This window comes from Acanthisitta chloris, unplaced genomic scaffold, assembly GCF_000695815.1.
Source record: "Acanthisitta chloris isolate BGI_N310 unplaced genomic scaffold, ASM69581v1 scaffold4365, whole genome shotgun sequence".
In the NCBI taxonomy this organism is placed as follows: Eukaryota; Metazoa; Chordata; class Aves; order Passeriformes; family Acanthisittidae; genus Acanthisitta; species Acanthisitta chloris.
Window position 1 is genome coordinate 1 of NW_008673048.1, and position 16917 is coordinate 16917.

A 16917-nucleotide genomic window follows, 5' to 3' on the forward strand; every position below is an offset into this window, starting at 1 on the left:
ACCCAGCTGATTCTATGATTCGATGATTATTTAACAAGTTTGAATCTGACAATAGCCAGGAAGCATTAGCAGAGAATTTGCTTACCAAGTGGCAGTTTAATCTAAATCAGTTGACTGGCAACTCTCAAGAACGGCACTGTTTGAACAACTCAAGTCTGCCAACAACATCCTCTTAAACTGCTTCCAGCTACACTACAAAACATCCAACTGCATGCTAAATCTCATTCCGAGTCAGCAGGATTTTGGCCTCCAGATAATTCAGGCAGCTAAACAGGACTTTTACATCTTAAGTACCTACAGTTTTAAGATACCTAAGCAGCAATCAATAAATTTTTTTTCTCTGAAATGCAATTTGTATTCCAAACTTTGTGTCACAATTATTAGCTTAGCAAAAATTATTTCAAGGGCTTAAAAATTAGCCTCAGTACTAAACCTGATCATAAAAGGAAATTGAATGTAATTAATGTTTGTAATGGTTTCTGTTTTTTTTCCCCCTTCATTTTTCAACTATCTCAATAAGCATCTATTAGTCTTTGAACATTCACATCACCAAAATATCAAGAGTAAAACTCAAGAAACATTCAAAATGTACAAAACATCAAATAGAATATGTAAAAATTAATTTGCATGTGGCTCTTAAGTATAGAAAATGCTGATGGCAAATTTTAAATGCTAGCAAGAACTGTATACCTCATACAACTAGAAACTGTTTAAAATATTAATTTCATATATTCCAAAGGATGAAAATGCAACTGCAGTCATATTCCAAAAAGCTTCAGGTTAGAAATCACCATAAGCAGAACAGGTCCACTGGCTTCAATCAACTGAACTTTAAGGAAGAGGATATCCATAGAAGCAAATATAAGCACACTTTGCCCAACTGGCAGTCAGGGTATCACAAATTCTCTGTACTTCTGAAGTATACAACTTACTAAAATAAATCAGAAATTTATGTGATAGGTAGAAATAATGTTCAGACCTAACACAGTGTCATGGTTTAACCTCAGCCAGCAGCCAAGAACCACTCAGCCACTCACACTCTCTCCTCCCCTCTCTTCCCTCCCAACCCAGAGGAATGGGGAGGAGAAAAAATAAAGTAAAATACGTAGGTTGAGATAAGAACAGTTTAATAATAATAAAGAGCAGAATGAGCTAAAATGCTAATGGATAATAAAAAGAACAAAACCAGTGATGCACAATCCAATTGCTCAGCACCTGTGGACTGACACAACCCCATCCCTCCCCCTGGATCAGCCCTTCTGCTGATAGACTGGGCATGAGGTGCCATGGGCTGGAATATCCCTTTGGCTAGTTCAGGTCACCTGTCCCAGCTATGCTCCCTCCCAGTTTCTTGTGTATCTTCTCACCGGCAGAGCATGAGACACAAGAAAGAAAATGTCCTTGATTTAGGATAAACATAACAGCAGAAACCAAAACATCACTGCTATCAACAGTATTCTCACTCTGAATCCAAACACTGCACTACACTAGCTACTGAGAAAATGAACTCCATCCCGGTTAAAACCAGCACACATAGGAAAGTTATTTTTCCACAAGTCTAGAAAAATAATTATTTTTTCCCATCTACCCATATTTAAATAGAAAAAACCACAACTGAGTAATTACAGTACTGCTATAGCTTTATATTATACAACAGTTTTTACCTTTCCAAGCATTCTTCCAAGAAAGTAGTAATGTCGAGCATAGGAGTCTCCAACGAGCATCTGTGCAGCAGGGTTAGGGTAAAGAAGCCCCTCATTGGTGGTCTTAAAAAATCCCTGGTTAGGGTTAAATCCTGATTTAAGTAGTTCATTCAGAAATTCTCTGAAAATTCCACCACCATCAATACCAGCTTCATCCAGGCCATGAGCATTAAGTAAGTGAACACGAATTCGCTTTTTTAGGTCAGGTTCTGCAGAGAAAGAAGAGACAAACTCAAATGCCACCATCTGCTTCCATTTTGTTTGGATAAAAACACATGCAGCTACACATACACCTAATGTTATACCAAAAACTGAATTAGTAAATAGCAGCAAAAGTCTAATACAGTCTTGAATTTTGGAATATTCAGTTTGTGAAGCTCACAGGAAAGTGAGTCTTGTTTTATGAGTCATCAAAAGAAGGAATGGAATGGCACTAGGTGGGGGGAGAGAAAAAAATCATAGAAAATTTTCAAAAGAAGCCCCAAAACAATTTGAAAATTCTATTTATGTAAGATACTGTGAGTACAATTTTCAGCTTTCTCCTGTCTGAATCAATAAGCACTGCACTGATTCTAATCAGCTCTAGCTCTGTGTGAGTGCAGTACTAGGTAGCACTGCATATATAGAATCATAGAATCATTAAGGTTGGAAAAGACCTTTAAGATCATTGAGTCCAACCATCAACCTACCACCACAATCACCATTAAACTATGTTTTTAAGTGTTACATCCTCATGTTTTCTGAACACTTCCAGAGATGGTGACTCCATCACTTCACTAGACAGCCTATTCAACCTCTGGATATACAACTTCTTTAGTGAAAAAAAATAATTCTTAATATTCAATCTAAACCTCCCCTGGCATAACTTCCTGTCATTCCCTCTCATCCTGTCACTTGTTACCTGGGAGAAGGGACCAATCCTCACCTCAATACAATCTGCTTTCAGGTAGTTGTATGGAGTAATAAGGTCTCCCCTGAGTCTCCTTTTCTCCAGGCTAAACACCCCCAGCCTCCTCATCACTCCTCAGAGGACTTGTGCTCCAGACCCTTCACTAGCTCCACTGCCCTTTGGACTCACTGCAGCATCTCAATGCCTTTCTTGTCATGAGGGGCCCAGAACTACACAAGATTTGAGGTGTGACCTCACCAGCTGCCCTTTGGACTCACTGCAGCATCTCAATGCCTTTCTTGTCATGAGGGGCCCAGAACTACACAAGATTTGAGGTGTGACCTCACCAGTGCTGAGTACAGTGCTGTTTTCCAATTCCATTTCATCTTTCTAAGAAACCTCACACTGAACTCAGGATGACAAAACTATTCACAACCACCAGGGAAGGGCTAAGCAGCCAATTGCACATAGCATTTCAAGACAGTTATAGTGATGTCTCTTTACATAAGGCTTTAAAACTTTCCAAGAAATAGAACTTAATTTGTATTTGATTTAAAATATAATAAAATAATTAGTCTAAATGCATCATTTTTAGGTAGTCACAAACAAAACACGGGCATTGAAATACAAAATCCTATCTGTAAATCAAAAGGGACCTTTAATTCTACCACAATAAAGGAAATTAAGAAAATGTATGATCTCCAGTAATTTTATAGAAACCAAAAATACCTACACTCCTCCCACCTCTCTAGCTAGGCAGCTCTCCAGGAGGGAACATATGTGGCACAAGTGAGAGACACATGGCAAACCTCAAGTATTTTGACAAATACTCTTTTTATATGCAAAAATTCCATATAACGTAATTCTGGCAGGCTTTATGTACACAGAAATTTTGGCTTCTAGAGTAGCCACTCTCATACAAATTCACACTACAGTATGATTTAATTTAATGTAGTAAAATTTATAGCACTACATAGTGCCCTGCACTATCCTTATCAGCCACATTGTACCTAGCAAATCCTGTTCAGTCCAGATATATTTGTTGGCAGAGATTACCAAAGTAGATATTATCTAATGAATACACAAATGCACAAAGTACAGTTATTTGGACAAGTAAATGGGAAGAAAAGCCCCATAAAAGTAGGTTGGAACTAAGGAAGGCTCTGTTAAAGAGAATGAGACTGCAATAACCAGAAAGAATGTGGGTGAGAATTACTTACGTAAAATTGAGGAAATTTAACTTTTTAGGAATGTTCCCACCTCAGAGCTGATGTACCTATAACATACTAGTCAAGTAAGCAAATATGTAACTACATGGTAAGAACAGTTAAGTGTTACGAACACGCTGATAACTTAATTGTAAACCTACCATTCTCAGGAGAAAGTTTATCATAAGCATCTTCATAAATATAATTTCTTCTGATAGTGACATTAATTCCATCCAAAAATGGTCCATCTCCTTGAACTTCTTGTTTATCAGCATAGATCAGTCTTTGAAAAATCTGTTAAGGTGAGTGAAAAGAGCAATCATGTCATTGTGCAAATCTAAGTACTCAATGAGAAATGGTTATTCACTACTGTTACTGTCTCTGAGCTGCTTCTGGCACTCACTTTCAAGGACCTAAATACTCAATGAGAAATGTTATTCACTACTGTTACTGTCTTTGAGCTGCTTCTGGCACTCACTTTCAAGTGATCTGTCTTCTCTCTCATTGAGCTGCAGAAACTTAATACACAGCCATGTCTCAGGGAAGGGAAGGAGAGGAGACAGACATGCAAAAAAACTTTTTTGTGCTAAGATGTCCTCCTCAGTTCTTTCTACATAAAGAGGCACATCTACAGACATTCTGCCAGTGACTCCAGTTACCTCTCCCTAACTTTCAGAGTTCTGAAATGCAAAGTATTCACAAAGAAAGGCAAAAAGTCACATGAGTGTTTTGCAGACAGAGAGGCTATCCTCAATACTAGTAAATAATTTGTTGCTGTTTTAATGCTGAGGAACATACCCAGGAACATGAAGTTAGGCATCAGTTCCCCTCTCACTAGCAGTGAGCAAATAATGGAAAGCAAAACCACGGATATCACTGCCAAATTAAACAAAGAACCAGAGCACCATACCAATCCCAAAAATATATGTCTGGTGAAGTACAAATTGACCTTCATCATGTCCTTTTCAAGTCTTCAGTGCAGGGACCTGTTATGGTTCACCTGAAGAGTAACTGCAGCTAACTGTTCTTCTGTGCCAAGACGGAGCATGGGAAGGCGTTGCCTAATGTAGAGTCATATTCCCTCAATCCAGGGAGTGTATGTTTACTGTATTCTCTCTTGGCATCATTCCCATATTCAATAAATAGTCTACCACATTTTCCAAGGGATGTAATCTCCCAATAATATCTCAGACCACTTAAGAGTCTGCAGGGATGTTTTATTCTTATTTACCATGAAAGAAAAAATCTGACCACAGAAGACAAAGCTAGGCTAAGGTCTCAAATCTACTGTTCCTATGGCCTGTTGCTAGTGGAGATAGTCAAAACTCATCTGGGCAAGTCCTTGCACACCCTGATCCAACTCTGAAGTTATTCCTCTATGAGGAAGGCTGTAGACTAGAGTACCTCCAGAGGTCTCTCTGATTTAAATTTTTCTACAGTTTTACACTACCAAGACACAGCCACAGGTACCTTCTTTCTATGCACAAGGCATGAGAATATGCTCACCATATTGCTTTGTATAGGCAATGGGAGACTCCAAAGGAATGTTGACTCCCACTGTTACACAGAAAGGACTACCCATACTGAGTCCAAAATGCAGTATAAGCAAATCTCCTCTTTGAACTATTACAAGTTCAGTCTATAGCTTTATCCTTCTCTCCAGGCTCTGATGCAATTATTATTGCAGGTTTTGTGATAAAACCAAACACAGTTTAATGAATTCCAACTGCAACAAACAAGGTTTTATGAACTCCAGAAATAACACAGCTTTAAGTCCAGAGGTTGTAGACAGTGACTAAGTCATGACACAGAGATCCCTGCTTGAGGTCACTTCCAATTGTTTCTCTGTAATCCTAGTGCAATATAGCCATGCAGTATTAAGATGTTTTGTTGGAACATCGGTTTTGCAGAAGCCTAAGATGTCTTGTTGGAACATCGGTTTTGCAGAAGCCTGTAAGAAAACCACTCATGTCCTACTGAAGCTGTCACTGTCTTTTTTGACAAATGCAGACTAATTTTCCCTATGAAATTATTCTTCATTCCCTTGGTGTCTTGCAACTTACTCTTTCCAAGAGAATTCAGGGAGCAGCTTTTAAATAACTGATACAAGTAATTTTGTTGTTGACAGCAAAACCAGTTTTTAAAAGTGTATATAACAGAATACAAGTTTTAAAAATACATGCTGCAAACTGAAGTAGGCAACAGAACAATGACATGCAAAATACAGAAAACATTCAAAGGCACATCCAACAATTCAAGAATCTTGCAAGTTTTAGAGCTACATACTCTATTATAAAGCTCAGCTATTCAGCTATGAATGCACAAACTTAACCTCAAGGCATTATTTTCCCAAAATGGACATACATCGTCTCATTCTGAGCAAATCCACCCACTGACTGCTCAAAAGACTCCAGACACAACCTTGACGTGTTTGTTACAGACACAAAACTCATCAGTGCTCTGCTACCACAAGAGGGTGCAACCATGTAGCTCAATCCCTGACTCGACTGCAACTGGTCTCATGTGCCTTGGAATACACGTTCCTAATCCTAATGCAATTATTATAAAGGGCAATACAACGAGTAAAATAAGAGAAAAGCAATTAACTTCCAGTGTTCAGTTGCTACACGAGTATTGAAGAAAAACAATACAGACTGTGACATCCTTCTGCAGGGAATCAATCCAGTTTCTACTTCACTAAGTATCCTTTTTACATATATCAAACCAAAAAGCTCAAAATGTAATAATATATTAAACCAGAAATTAGGTACCTTTACTCTTTCTTCAAAAGGAACTACAAATGGTAGCTCTGTCAGAATTGCAAGTTGTCGTTCTTCAGATACAGAAAGAGGTGCTGGTTCCAAACCCACTTAAAATGGAAAAGATAATTAAAAAAAATTTTGGAAAGAACATTTTTTTTAACAGTTTATCTTGTAACAAGGGACTCGATTTACTTTATATAAAAATGCAACATTTAAATAGTTTATTTACTATACAGTCACACAGAGCCTTACCTTTCTTTAAACATTAGCTGCTACAGGTAGACAGAAATATAAGCAGTAAAAAGACACTGAAAACAAACTGCCTACAAAAATAAGTACTTCTGTACATCTTCATTTTATTAAAAAAATTCTTAATATTGACATTTGAACTTTTTAAGAAAAATACATTACTGAAGACAAATTAAAAGCATTTAGAATGATCATCTCTGGAATACACACTATTCCCATCCCCATGAACAAAATAGTTTAAAGTTACCGTGCTTTCAATTATACCATCTACTTCCAAATCATTTTACACAGAAAAACTAAGATTTACACCATGTCTAATGAAATGGTAGAAGAAAGGTAACATTTATTTCAATGGCAAGGTCGCAGTGAGCACACTAAATCCCAGTCACTGCAGAAATACTGGAAATACCAAGAAATTGTACAATGTACTTAAGAAAAAATTATTAGAGTAGAATTTAAGAAGCCACAACAAAGAGGCTCGCTCACATGCAGTTCCCAAGCTACTGTCCAGCTCTTTTGAGCCCTCTTACAGCCACAGAGGATGTTTCCAGGAAACAACTCAACTTTGGGTGATGCACAGTCGAAATTACAATCCTGCTCTACCTTCATGGGAGGAAACTCAGCTGCTGAGCACATATCTGACTGTAAGTTCATTAACTGCAGAAAAAAATACAGTATTGCTCACTGACTAGACAGTGTGGTTAAGGGTCCACCTAGCTTCAGTCTACAGAGGAAACAATACCCACAGTTCCATAGTTGTTTTGTTTTCATGTTTAATAACCACCTTACTGAGAAAAGACTCCACAGCCTTGACTATTCATAGACTGTAGTATAAAATAAGTAAATGCTTCATGTCACTACCCAGTCTAGAGGTTTATAATGACAGTTCCAAGTTTTTTCCTTTGGCTCCTACCCAGGTGACAAGCATCTTCCTGCCCTTCTGCAACTGGACATCACTTTGATTTTCTTTTTTTCTTTTTCAACTTCCCAAAGCACTTTCAGTAGGGATATTTTAAGCACCAATTTAACAGGACATGACCCAAAACATCACTATACTTGATGTATATTCATTTGGGGCAGGTTTCAACGTTGCAGGCCTTAGGAATTTCTGATAAAATGCTTATCTGTGATTACCCTTAGTTTACTTAGTAAACATTTTTAATTAAAGTCAATGTATGCAGCCTATTAAGCTAACAGTTAAAAGCATTTTAAATAAAAAGTGCATGTACAGCAAAGGTAAACTACTACATGACTTGGACAGTTCAATTATTTCAGTCAATTAGTCAATTTTATCTGCATTTCTCCATCACGACTCCTTTCTTTAAAGAGAAATATGGGATGGAGTCATCAATAGAGGGCATTTAGAACTCACGAGTCTGCCATTTAAGTAAATGAAAAAGCACAAATAAACATGACCATATGTGATTCAGCAGTACTTTCATGCTAATTGGCTTTAACCCATACTGAGTCAAGAGGGATTAAACAAGTCATGTGCACATCATTACCTGCTTGTTTTCACACATTCATGTTGACAGCACCTTTTTTTTTAGCCTGATTTCATGTGAAAACAAGGTTTGCATGAACACACTGTGGCATCTTTCCTCACCATCTTGCCTCCAACACATCTTTTGAGCTAATCAGATGAACTTTGACAGAGGATAGGAGATTGAAAAATAGCAAGTACTGTGAAAATTTTCATCTGGACAGAAAAGAGAAATTCCTACAGTGATTTGAACACAGAATAAGCAAGGAGATCTCAGTTATCTGCTGTGTTCACTGTGTCACCTTGTTTGATAACCAGCCAGGAAAATGAGGGCCCAGTTGCTTCACACCAACCACAGCATGTGCATTCCTTAGCCACCAACAGCCCTGACCAAGGCAACTAATGGAGGGAACTGGTGCTATTCTGGGAAGGAAGGCAAGGCAGAGAGCTCAAGATATTGTATATATGAGGGGAAGGAGGCTAGTACCAGGAGAATCTGGAAGTAACAAATGTAGAACAGGTCTGACAGGGGAGAACATCAAGCCAGTATATATACAGCTGTCAAGAGTCATTTAGGTCAATGGAGGAAACAAGAATTGCTGATGTGGAGTCTGTAAGGTATACATACAGGGTTGCTTGAGGCCTGGCAATTTTTGCTGAAAACACCTGCTTTTAAAACTTTATATCATCAATCAATTAAAATAAGTGATTTCCTAAGAAAGAAACTAAAGTGAAAAAACCCCACAAAGTCCTGAGGAGTATTTACACTGGACTAACCAATTGTTATCTGGCAACTACACCAATAACATAATCCAAGTAAACTTCATAGAATCATAGAATTTTAGGGGTTGGAATTGACCTTATGGATCACCTAGTCCCAACTCTACCTGCCCTGGGCAGGGACACCTCCCCACTAGACCAGGATACTCAAGGCCTCATCCAGCCTGGCCTTGAACACTGCCAGGGCTGGGGCAGCCACTACTTCCCTGGGCAACCTGTGCCAGTGCCTCACCACCCTTCACAATTTAGCCTAAATTTCCCCTCCTTCAACTTGAACCCATTACTCCCTGTCCTATCATCAAATCCCTTGTAGGCTCAACTTCCTCAGTCTGTCCTCAGAGGGGAGATGCTTCTCATGCCATCATAGCTACTCATGGTATCATACTTATGCCATCACAGCTACTCAAATAAAAAGTATCATTATAAGAAGTCCTTCAGTTTCAGCCTTGGACAAACTATAGCAGCATTCAAAGACTCTTGTAGATGAGTCATTTTGCTGCTTAAAGGCCCCATTTGTAATTCATTATTAAACCTGCACAAGTGTTAGTGATTTAACGATTATTTCACCTGAGCATAGCAAGGTAAAATTTTAGAAAACTGAACCTAAAAATGTATGAAAAGCTGAAAGAAACAGCCTGTGTACATGAGAAAGTACATCAGCACAACTAACTATTGCAAATTTACCCTGATGGCTAAGTTGGTCCAATTCTCTCATCTTTCTCTGGAAGTCCCATACAATCCAGACATTTCGAGTAATTCAAGCAGTTAAATTTCTGCCTTATCTAATTAGAGACGATACTTATAAACAGCAATTAATATTTAACATGTAAAGCTTGTTTGTTACACTTTCACATATAATGAAGATGATTCTTTCTAGCATACAGTAAAGGCAAAACCTCAATGCTCTACATGTTCTGGAACAGTATTCATTTTCTCTTATGCAACTACTTTTTATACATATTAATACGTATATTTTTCAAAAATATCATTTGTCTACCCCATCATTTCCCCTCACGAATGCCAGCAGAATCTTGAGTAAAGCTGTTATTAAATTAAATATGCTAAAAGATATACACGTGTACACAAATATACAATTTTTTAAAATACCTGAAACAAAACTATTACAAACCGCATTGCTTTTGCCTACCAAGACTTTAGTACAAAATACTCAACTGAGCTCTAGAAAAGGAAGACTTTCTTTGCATAAGGCAAACTGTTACTTGGATTTCCAAAAGAAAAAACAGTATCTTACCATCCAAAGTAGACTGTAGTGGTCCTATTCTTCCCATTCTTCTAACTCTCCAGACATGTCTGGCGGATGGCACATACAGCTGTGTGACCTAATAATTAACAGTATTTTAAATATTATCTAATTACTCCTTACAATTTACTATTACACAGTAAATACATATAATTGTCACATCCAAGAGCCTGTCTGAATGCTCAAATATCTACATTTCTAATTACTCCTCCTTACACTTGTGCCTTAAAGCTGAGCTGCAAAGTATATAATAAAAAGTCCATGTATCATTCAAGAATACCACTCAAAGTTACAATAAATTTTGGTACTTAAGATACTAGAGAATTTGAGTTTGAATTTTGAGATGTCAAATTCTGTTTACTTTGTATCGAGAATCAGGTTATTATCACAGTTTAAGACTACTACCACCCTTCCTAGGGTGTGCTAGGCACTATTTCCTATGAATTATAAAGAACTCTTCACACAGAGAAATGGTAATCTTAAACATAAGGAACACAAACGTGCAATCATCAGAAACAAACAAAAAAATTCACTCTTAACTATTCTGTGCAGAGCTTCCAACCAATAAGACATCAAATGGTGCAAGGTAGTCTGAGGTGTAACTAGCCTCCTAAAATCCAAGTTTTCAATGACTCAATGATGTCACAACTTGCATGTTCATATTAATTCTTTCTTTTACACACACACACACACACACACACTTATAAAGATCAAACAATGTCATTTTTTTTCAAAAGCTCCTAGAAAAATAGTAATTTCTAGGTGAAGTAAGTACAAAAAATACTACTGAATTTTCTTCCATTTTGGCAGAGAATTTTGAGGGCATTTCCTCCACTAAAGAGCAATTCTTTTACTTTGCCCATTCTTCAGGGGACTTTTGCAATGATCCTGGAAGATCAGAATAAGGCAACATCAATGGTTAATGAGGCAGTCAATGACTGCTATGCACGCCTGCGGCTGACAGTGGGCACAGGGAAGGGTCGTCAGGAGAAGAAGCGCTCGAGATCTGACTGCCCTTCTCTGTCTGACACTCTGAGTGGATGAAGAGGAGGGCCAAGAACCGAGGGCAGTATCTATGCTTCCAGCGGCTGTTTTATCTTGGCAAAGGGAAACTAGCCAGTATCATACTGGATGACATGGAGGCCCTCAAGTGTGGCATCCCCCTCAACGAGGTTTACACCGTTTTCAAGTCAAGAGAGTCGGAGAGTACATTCAAGGGACTCGGCAATTTCTGTTCTTCCGGTCAAGCTAACAACCAAGCCTTCCACACCATGATCACGGCCAAGGAGATTTCCAAAAACATTAAAGAGATGAGTAAGAACTCCACTCCAGGGCCCAATGGGATCAGTTTGAGAGACATCATTAAGATGGACCCCAACTGCTCCCAGCTGATGGAAATCTTCAGTCTTTGGTTGGTCGCTGGAGCAATACTGGACACGGTGAGAGGATGCCGGACTGTCTTAATACCAAAATCAGCGCGACCCAACAGCCAGATGGATATTAACAACTGGTGGCCTATTACCATCAGGTCTACTATCTTGAGACTGTTCTCAAGGATTGTAACATTCAGGCTGAGCAGTGCATGCCCCAGTAACCCAAGGCAGAGGGGTTTCATCAGATCACCCGGATGCTCCGAGAACCCGAAGCTGTTACATCTCTTGCTCTGGCATGCGAAGGAGGAGCATCGCGAAACGTGTGTTGTATTTGTGGACACTGCGAAGGCCTTCGACACGGTGAGCCATGACCACATCATTATGGCTCTCCGACAAAAGGGAGTGGACCAACATATTATCGCCCTGATCACGAACACGTACAAAGACATCTGTACAATTATTAACCTGAAGAATGGGCAGACAGACCCAATCCAAATTCAGACTGGGGTGAAAAAAGGTGATCCGATGTCTCCGATTTTGTTCAGCTTAGCTCTGGACCCTCTACTGTGTAAGTTGCAAGAGAAAGGGAAAGGGGTCCAGTACTGTGGACAGTCCGTAACAGTAATGGCCTTTGTGGATGAGACCTGGTTATGCTGAGTGACTCCTGGGATGGCATGGATTATACCATCAGGATTCTTGAGTCCTTTTGCCATCTTACCGGACTCAAGACACAGGGAGATAAGTGCCACGGCTTTTCCATCAAGCCCACGAAAGATCTGTATGTCATCAATGACTGCCAACCTTGGACGGTCAGCGGCACCCCCAGAACATGATTGATCCCGGGAGCCCCGAGAAATATCTGGGTCTTAACATCGACCCCTGGGTGGGCATTACAAAGCCCAAAAAAACATCGAAACGAGAAGATTGGCTCCATTGGATAGGAAGAGCTGAATTGAAACCAATGCAGAACGTCAACATCTTGAAAACGTATACAATTCCCAGAATAATATATCTGGCAGACCAGGCAGACATGAAGGCAAGATTTCTCGAGTGCCTTGATGAGGAAATAAGGACTGACGTCAAGGAGTGGCTGCACCAACCATCGTGCACCTGCAACTGTCTCTTATATTCCAACACGAGAGACGGCGGGTTAGGAATTATTAGACTGATGGGACTTATAGCCAGTGTGCAAGCTCAGAGGCTGCACAGACTTGCACGGTCCTTCGACGATACCATCAAAGCTGTGCTTAAAGAACAGGGTATTGAGAAGGAGTGTAAGGAACTATGGGTAAAAGCTGGAGGGGATAAAGACAAGATTCCATTGATCTGGGACCCAAGTACAGTTCTAATATTTTCTGATCGGGGTGAGGACGCACCAGAATCGGAATGGGAGGCCTCCGCTCCAAAGATCTGTTTTCCGAGACCTTGCAACTGGAGGAAGGTAGAATTTAACAACTGGAAAAGATTGATATCCCAGGGCCATTGTATTTCCAACTTTGAGAAAGATGACATCAGCAACTACTGGCTCAAACACTACCGTAGCGTACCTCATAGAAAGATCATTACTGCACTCCAACTTAGAGACAACGTCTACCCCCATCGAGAATTCCTGGTAAGGAGCAGACAAGATTCTTATATCCAATCCTGCAGGCACAGCCAGGCTGACAACGAATCCAGTGCCCACATCATAGGGTACTGTCCTGCAGTCCAAGGAGCCCGTATAAAGAGACACAACCAACTCTGTCAAATTCTACTAGAAGAAGCAAAGAAAAAGGACTGGGTGGTCATCCAAGAACCAAACATCAAGGATGACCAAAATAATTTATATAAGCTAGACTTGGTTTTCATCAAAGAGAATCAAGTGGTTGACATTAAAGTGAGGTACGAGAGTAAAGATTCCACCTTGGCAGAGGCAGCGAGAGAAGAAGTCGAAAAACACCAACATCTTCGACCCCAGATCCAAGAAAGTACCAACACAACAGATATCATGTTCTTCGGCTTCCCTCTTGGTGCATGTGGAAAATGGATTCAAGGTAATGATGAACTCCCACAAACCTTGGGATTATCCACCTTCCAGCAGAAAAGGACTGCCCATACTCTGGTCTCCAGTGCTTTGTTTTCATCAGTAGACATTGTACATCTATTTGCTAGTAAGACCAGCATTGTAGTTAACATACCTGGTAATTTGTAGATTCCATCTATTATTGTAACATCTGTATTGTAAATTATTTGGTTACTTAATAAAGACTGGTGGAGAGGGGTAGTAGGTGGGGACAACTCCATGACGTGTCACGTTCTACTAATTTGGACAAAATTTACCAATTTTGACCAAGGTGGACAGGCCACCTTTACTTAACCCGGAAAAGGGACACATATAAATTATGTGTGTTCGATATATAGCATTTTTACTATGAAAAATACAATAAAATGCTACTTAATTTTCAGTTCTCCTCTGCTATAGATGCAAATTACTTACACTGTTGCACTGTACAGCAAGTTCCACTTTATGAATTGCAAATGGGATTTAACATGAAAGTTAGAAAGTCCAAGACTTTTACATAAGAGAAAAGCAACATTACTCAAGGTTTCAAATCACACAATCTCTGCAATACCAACATCACTGAACCTGTCAGGAATCAAACACTTCATCACTGAAACCCTGGCACTTGTAAAGCTTTCTGGAAAAGGACATGACTCTTACCTTATCTGCTTTAATGTTTTCCTGTTCTGAGAGCCAGTGATTTGGTGGGCAGAAATTTCTCCTTGTATCTCTAGACTTCAACATTTTCACTAAGTTTGTGATGACCTAAGTGTCAGAAACACATACATGCAATATATATTTAGCACTGTGAATGAGATTACACAACCCACAAGCAAAAATTTTTTAAACAAAAAAATCAGTAATGTATGAAATTGTTAAAAAACTTCCCCTTAAATACCTTAAATTGCAAGTAAGTAATCATGGTTCACTTGTAAGTCATCCAAAAAATTGGCTTATTAAAGTGTCATTCCAAAACCTAAGAACCAGGACTACACAGGACTGTGTAATACTGCACACCTAACATGTTGGATGCCAGTTCAGGGAAACCTAAACAAATCATTACCAACATTAAATTACACTTTTAATGAAAATAACACCTAACCAGGTAACTTATACAATGTTCTTTTACATAGATTTTTCTTTTTTTTTGCTTATATATGTTTTCAGAAATGAAATGTATAAACAGATGTATGTTTTAGATGAGAGAACTATATAGCTGTTCTTTCCTACTTCTCATTCCAAAACTGAGATCCAGAACAATATAGCTGATTTCTTTGCCCATAAGGAAGGAGACTCTTAAACTTCTGTGCATCATGTTTTCAAGGAAAATGTTCCACAGAAGAATGGAACTTCTGCTTGCCATCTCAAGACACAAAGGTCACGTGTGTATCACTCCACACTAGGAAAATCTGAGGGATCGGCTAATAATCGGTGGGTATTTCTGCCTATAGTCAATAAACTTAACCAGCCAGCAGAAGAATCTCTCATGCACTTCTCAATGGCCAAACTGTACAAAAGCCAACTTCAACTTTCTGAAAGTAGAGAAGGCAGAAGGATTAGATTGGCAACAAAATGTAACAGCAAAAATGTATAAAACATTAACCAGTACTTCTGATTGCTGCACTAACAAACTAAAGCACTACCAGCTAAATGTGCCTCAGGGGAATTTTAACAATCCTCACCAGTCACAAAGGTGATTATCTCTGTGAAAAATCAAATGCTGATAATTTTTAGGCTCAAGGTCTACATCTGAAGAGACACTACAGGCTCCTTTTCTTGTCAGTGAGTATCTTGTTAGCGCTCTCAAAGCTGGCTAGGGAAATAAAGATCATCTCATCCAGATGTAGGTGACAATTTATCAAATTAACTGTACCCTCCAAGTTCTTGTCTCTACTAAAAGAGACCTTAGTGTGACTAGCTCAGTTGTTTATACTCTACAGTAAATCCTACTGTAAGACTGAAGGATCCAACAGGAAGTACAGCCACTTCTGAGAAGGACCTAGCCCAAATACAGCTAAAAGCAGAGTGCTTTCAAATAAAGGATGGTTATCAAATGTTCAAAACAGAACAAAAAGCACCTACAGTCCTAAAAAAACGTGGAGTGGCTTGTTGTAATTTTAATTTAATAGGCACATGTATAGTGTATTATCATAATGTTACTTACAAACTAAAATGTAAGTACAGTGTATTATCATGTTACTTACAAACTAAAATGTAAGTAAGGTCTTTTCAAAAAGAACATACAAACCTTTACCTGAAAACCACCTAGTAACAGTGGTTCAACACAGTTTTGCTAATCAGCTGAACCACGGTGGGTGACACATTTTTGCTAATCAGCTGAACCACGGTGGGTGGTGCATACACTCATACTCATGATGCATACCCTATCACAAGCACATTAGCTTAAACCACTATGCTAATTCATTCTCATTCCTAAATAACTCAGATTATGAAAGGCAATTTTGTTATTATTATCACCATACAGTCAGGAAATGAGAAAACTGCACAGATAACAATTTTCATTCCTAAAGAACTCAGATTATGAAAGGCAATTCTGTTATTATTATCACCATACAGCCAGGAAATGAGAAAACTGCACAGATAACTAGCTTATTCACATCTTCATAACAAAATTGGGAGGCTCAGAAAAATAGCTATCACAATCACTATGGTGTCTTTGCAATTTTAGTATTTTTCTTGGCAATTTCCTCCAATCCAGAAAAAAATAAGTAAAAATAAGTAGAGATACCAAGCTAACAGGTACTCCATCTCAAGCACAACTGTCATCCTTGGTTGCATGCCTTCTGCCCACAGCAGAACCAACTTACCCAACACTACATAAAACATAATTAAGAGGAATCAATAGCATATTAAATTACTAGCCTAAAAAGATGTTATCACTGCTACAATGAACAGCCATCTGTTTTGCAACTTAGAAGTACCACACTTGAAAAATGAATAGGAAAAAAAACATACACAAAGCTTTTCTGAAATAATCTTGCTAAAAGACAGTCTTAATGGGCAGGTGTCAAGAGTAACAAGGAGTTTAATGGGCTTTCTAAAGGATTCTGTGTCTAGATGCTACACAAAAGAGCTTTTAACACCCAGTTTTTAAAGTAACATCTTGAATAAAGACAGAACAAAGAATGCTATTAAGGGAACTGTCTG

General features: G+C 38.7%; 1 protein-coding gene across 1 annotated transcript in view; it reads right to left on the reverse strand.

The window, feature by feature from the left end:
• Positions 1-1664: 1664 nt before the first annotated feature.
• The window catches only part of UBE3C (ubiquitin protein ligase E3C), a gene marked incomplete at its 3' end in the record, with an annotated part of 48644 nt that continues 33391 nt past the window's right edge, over positions 1665-16917 (reverse strand). The window contains exons 14-18 of the mRNA XM_009074746.1: positions 14410-14514; positions 10327-10414; positions 6572-6669; positions 3962-4094; positions 1665-1912 (exon numbers count right to left, since the gene is read on the reverse strand). Of these exons, the coding sequence (XP_009072994.1) occupies positions 1665-1912; positions 3962-4094; positions 6572-6669; positions 10327-10414; positions 14410-14514 (672 nt within the window). The remainder of the gene's footprint in view (positions 1913-3961; positions 4095-6571; positions 6670-10326; positions 10415-14409; positions 14515-16917) is intronic.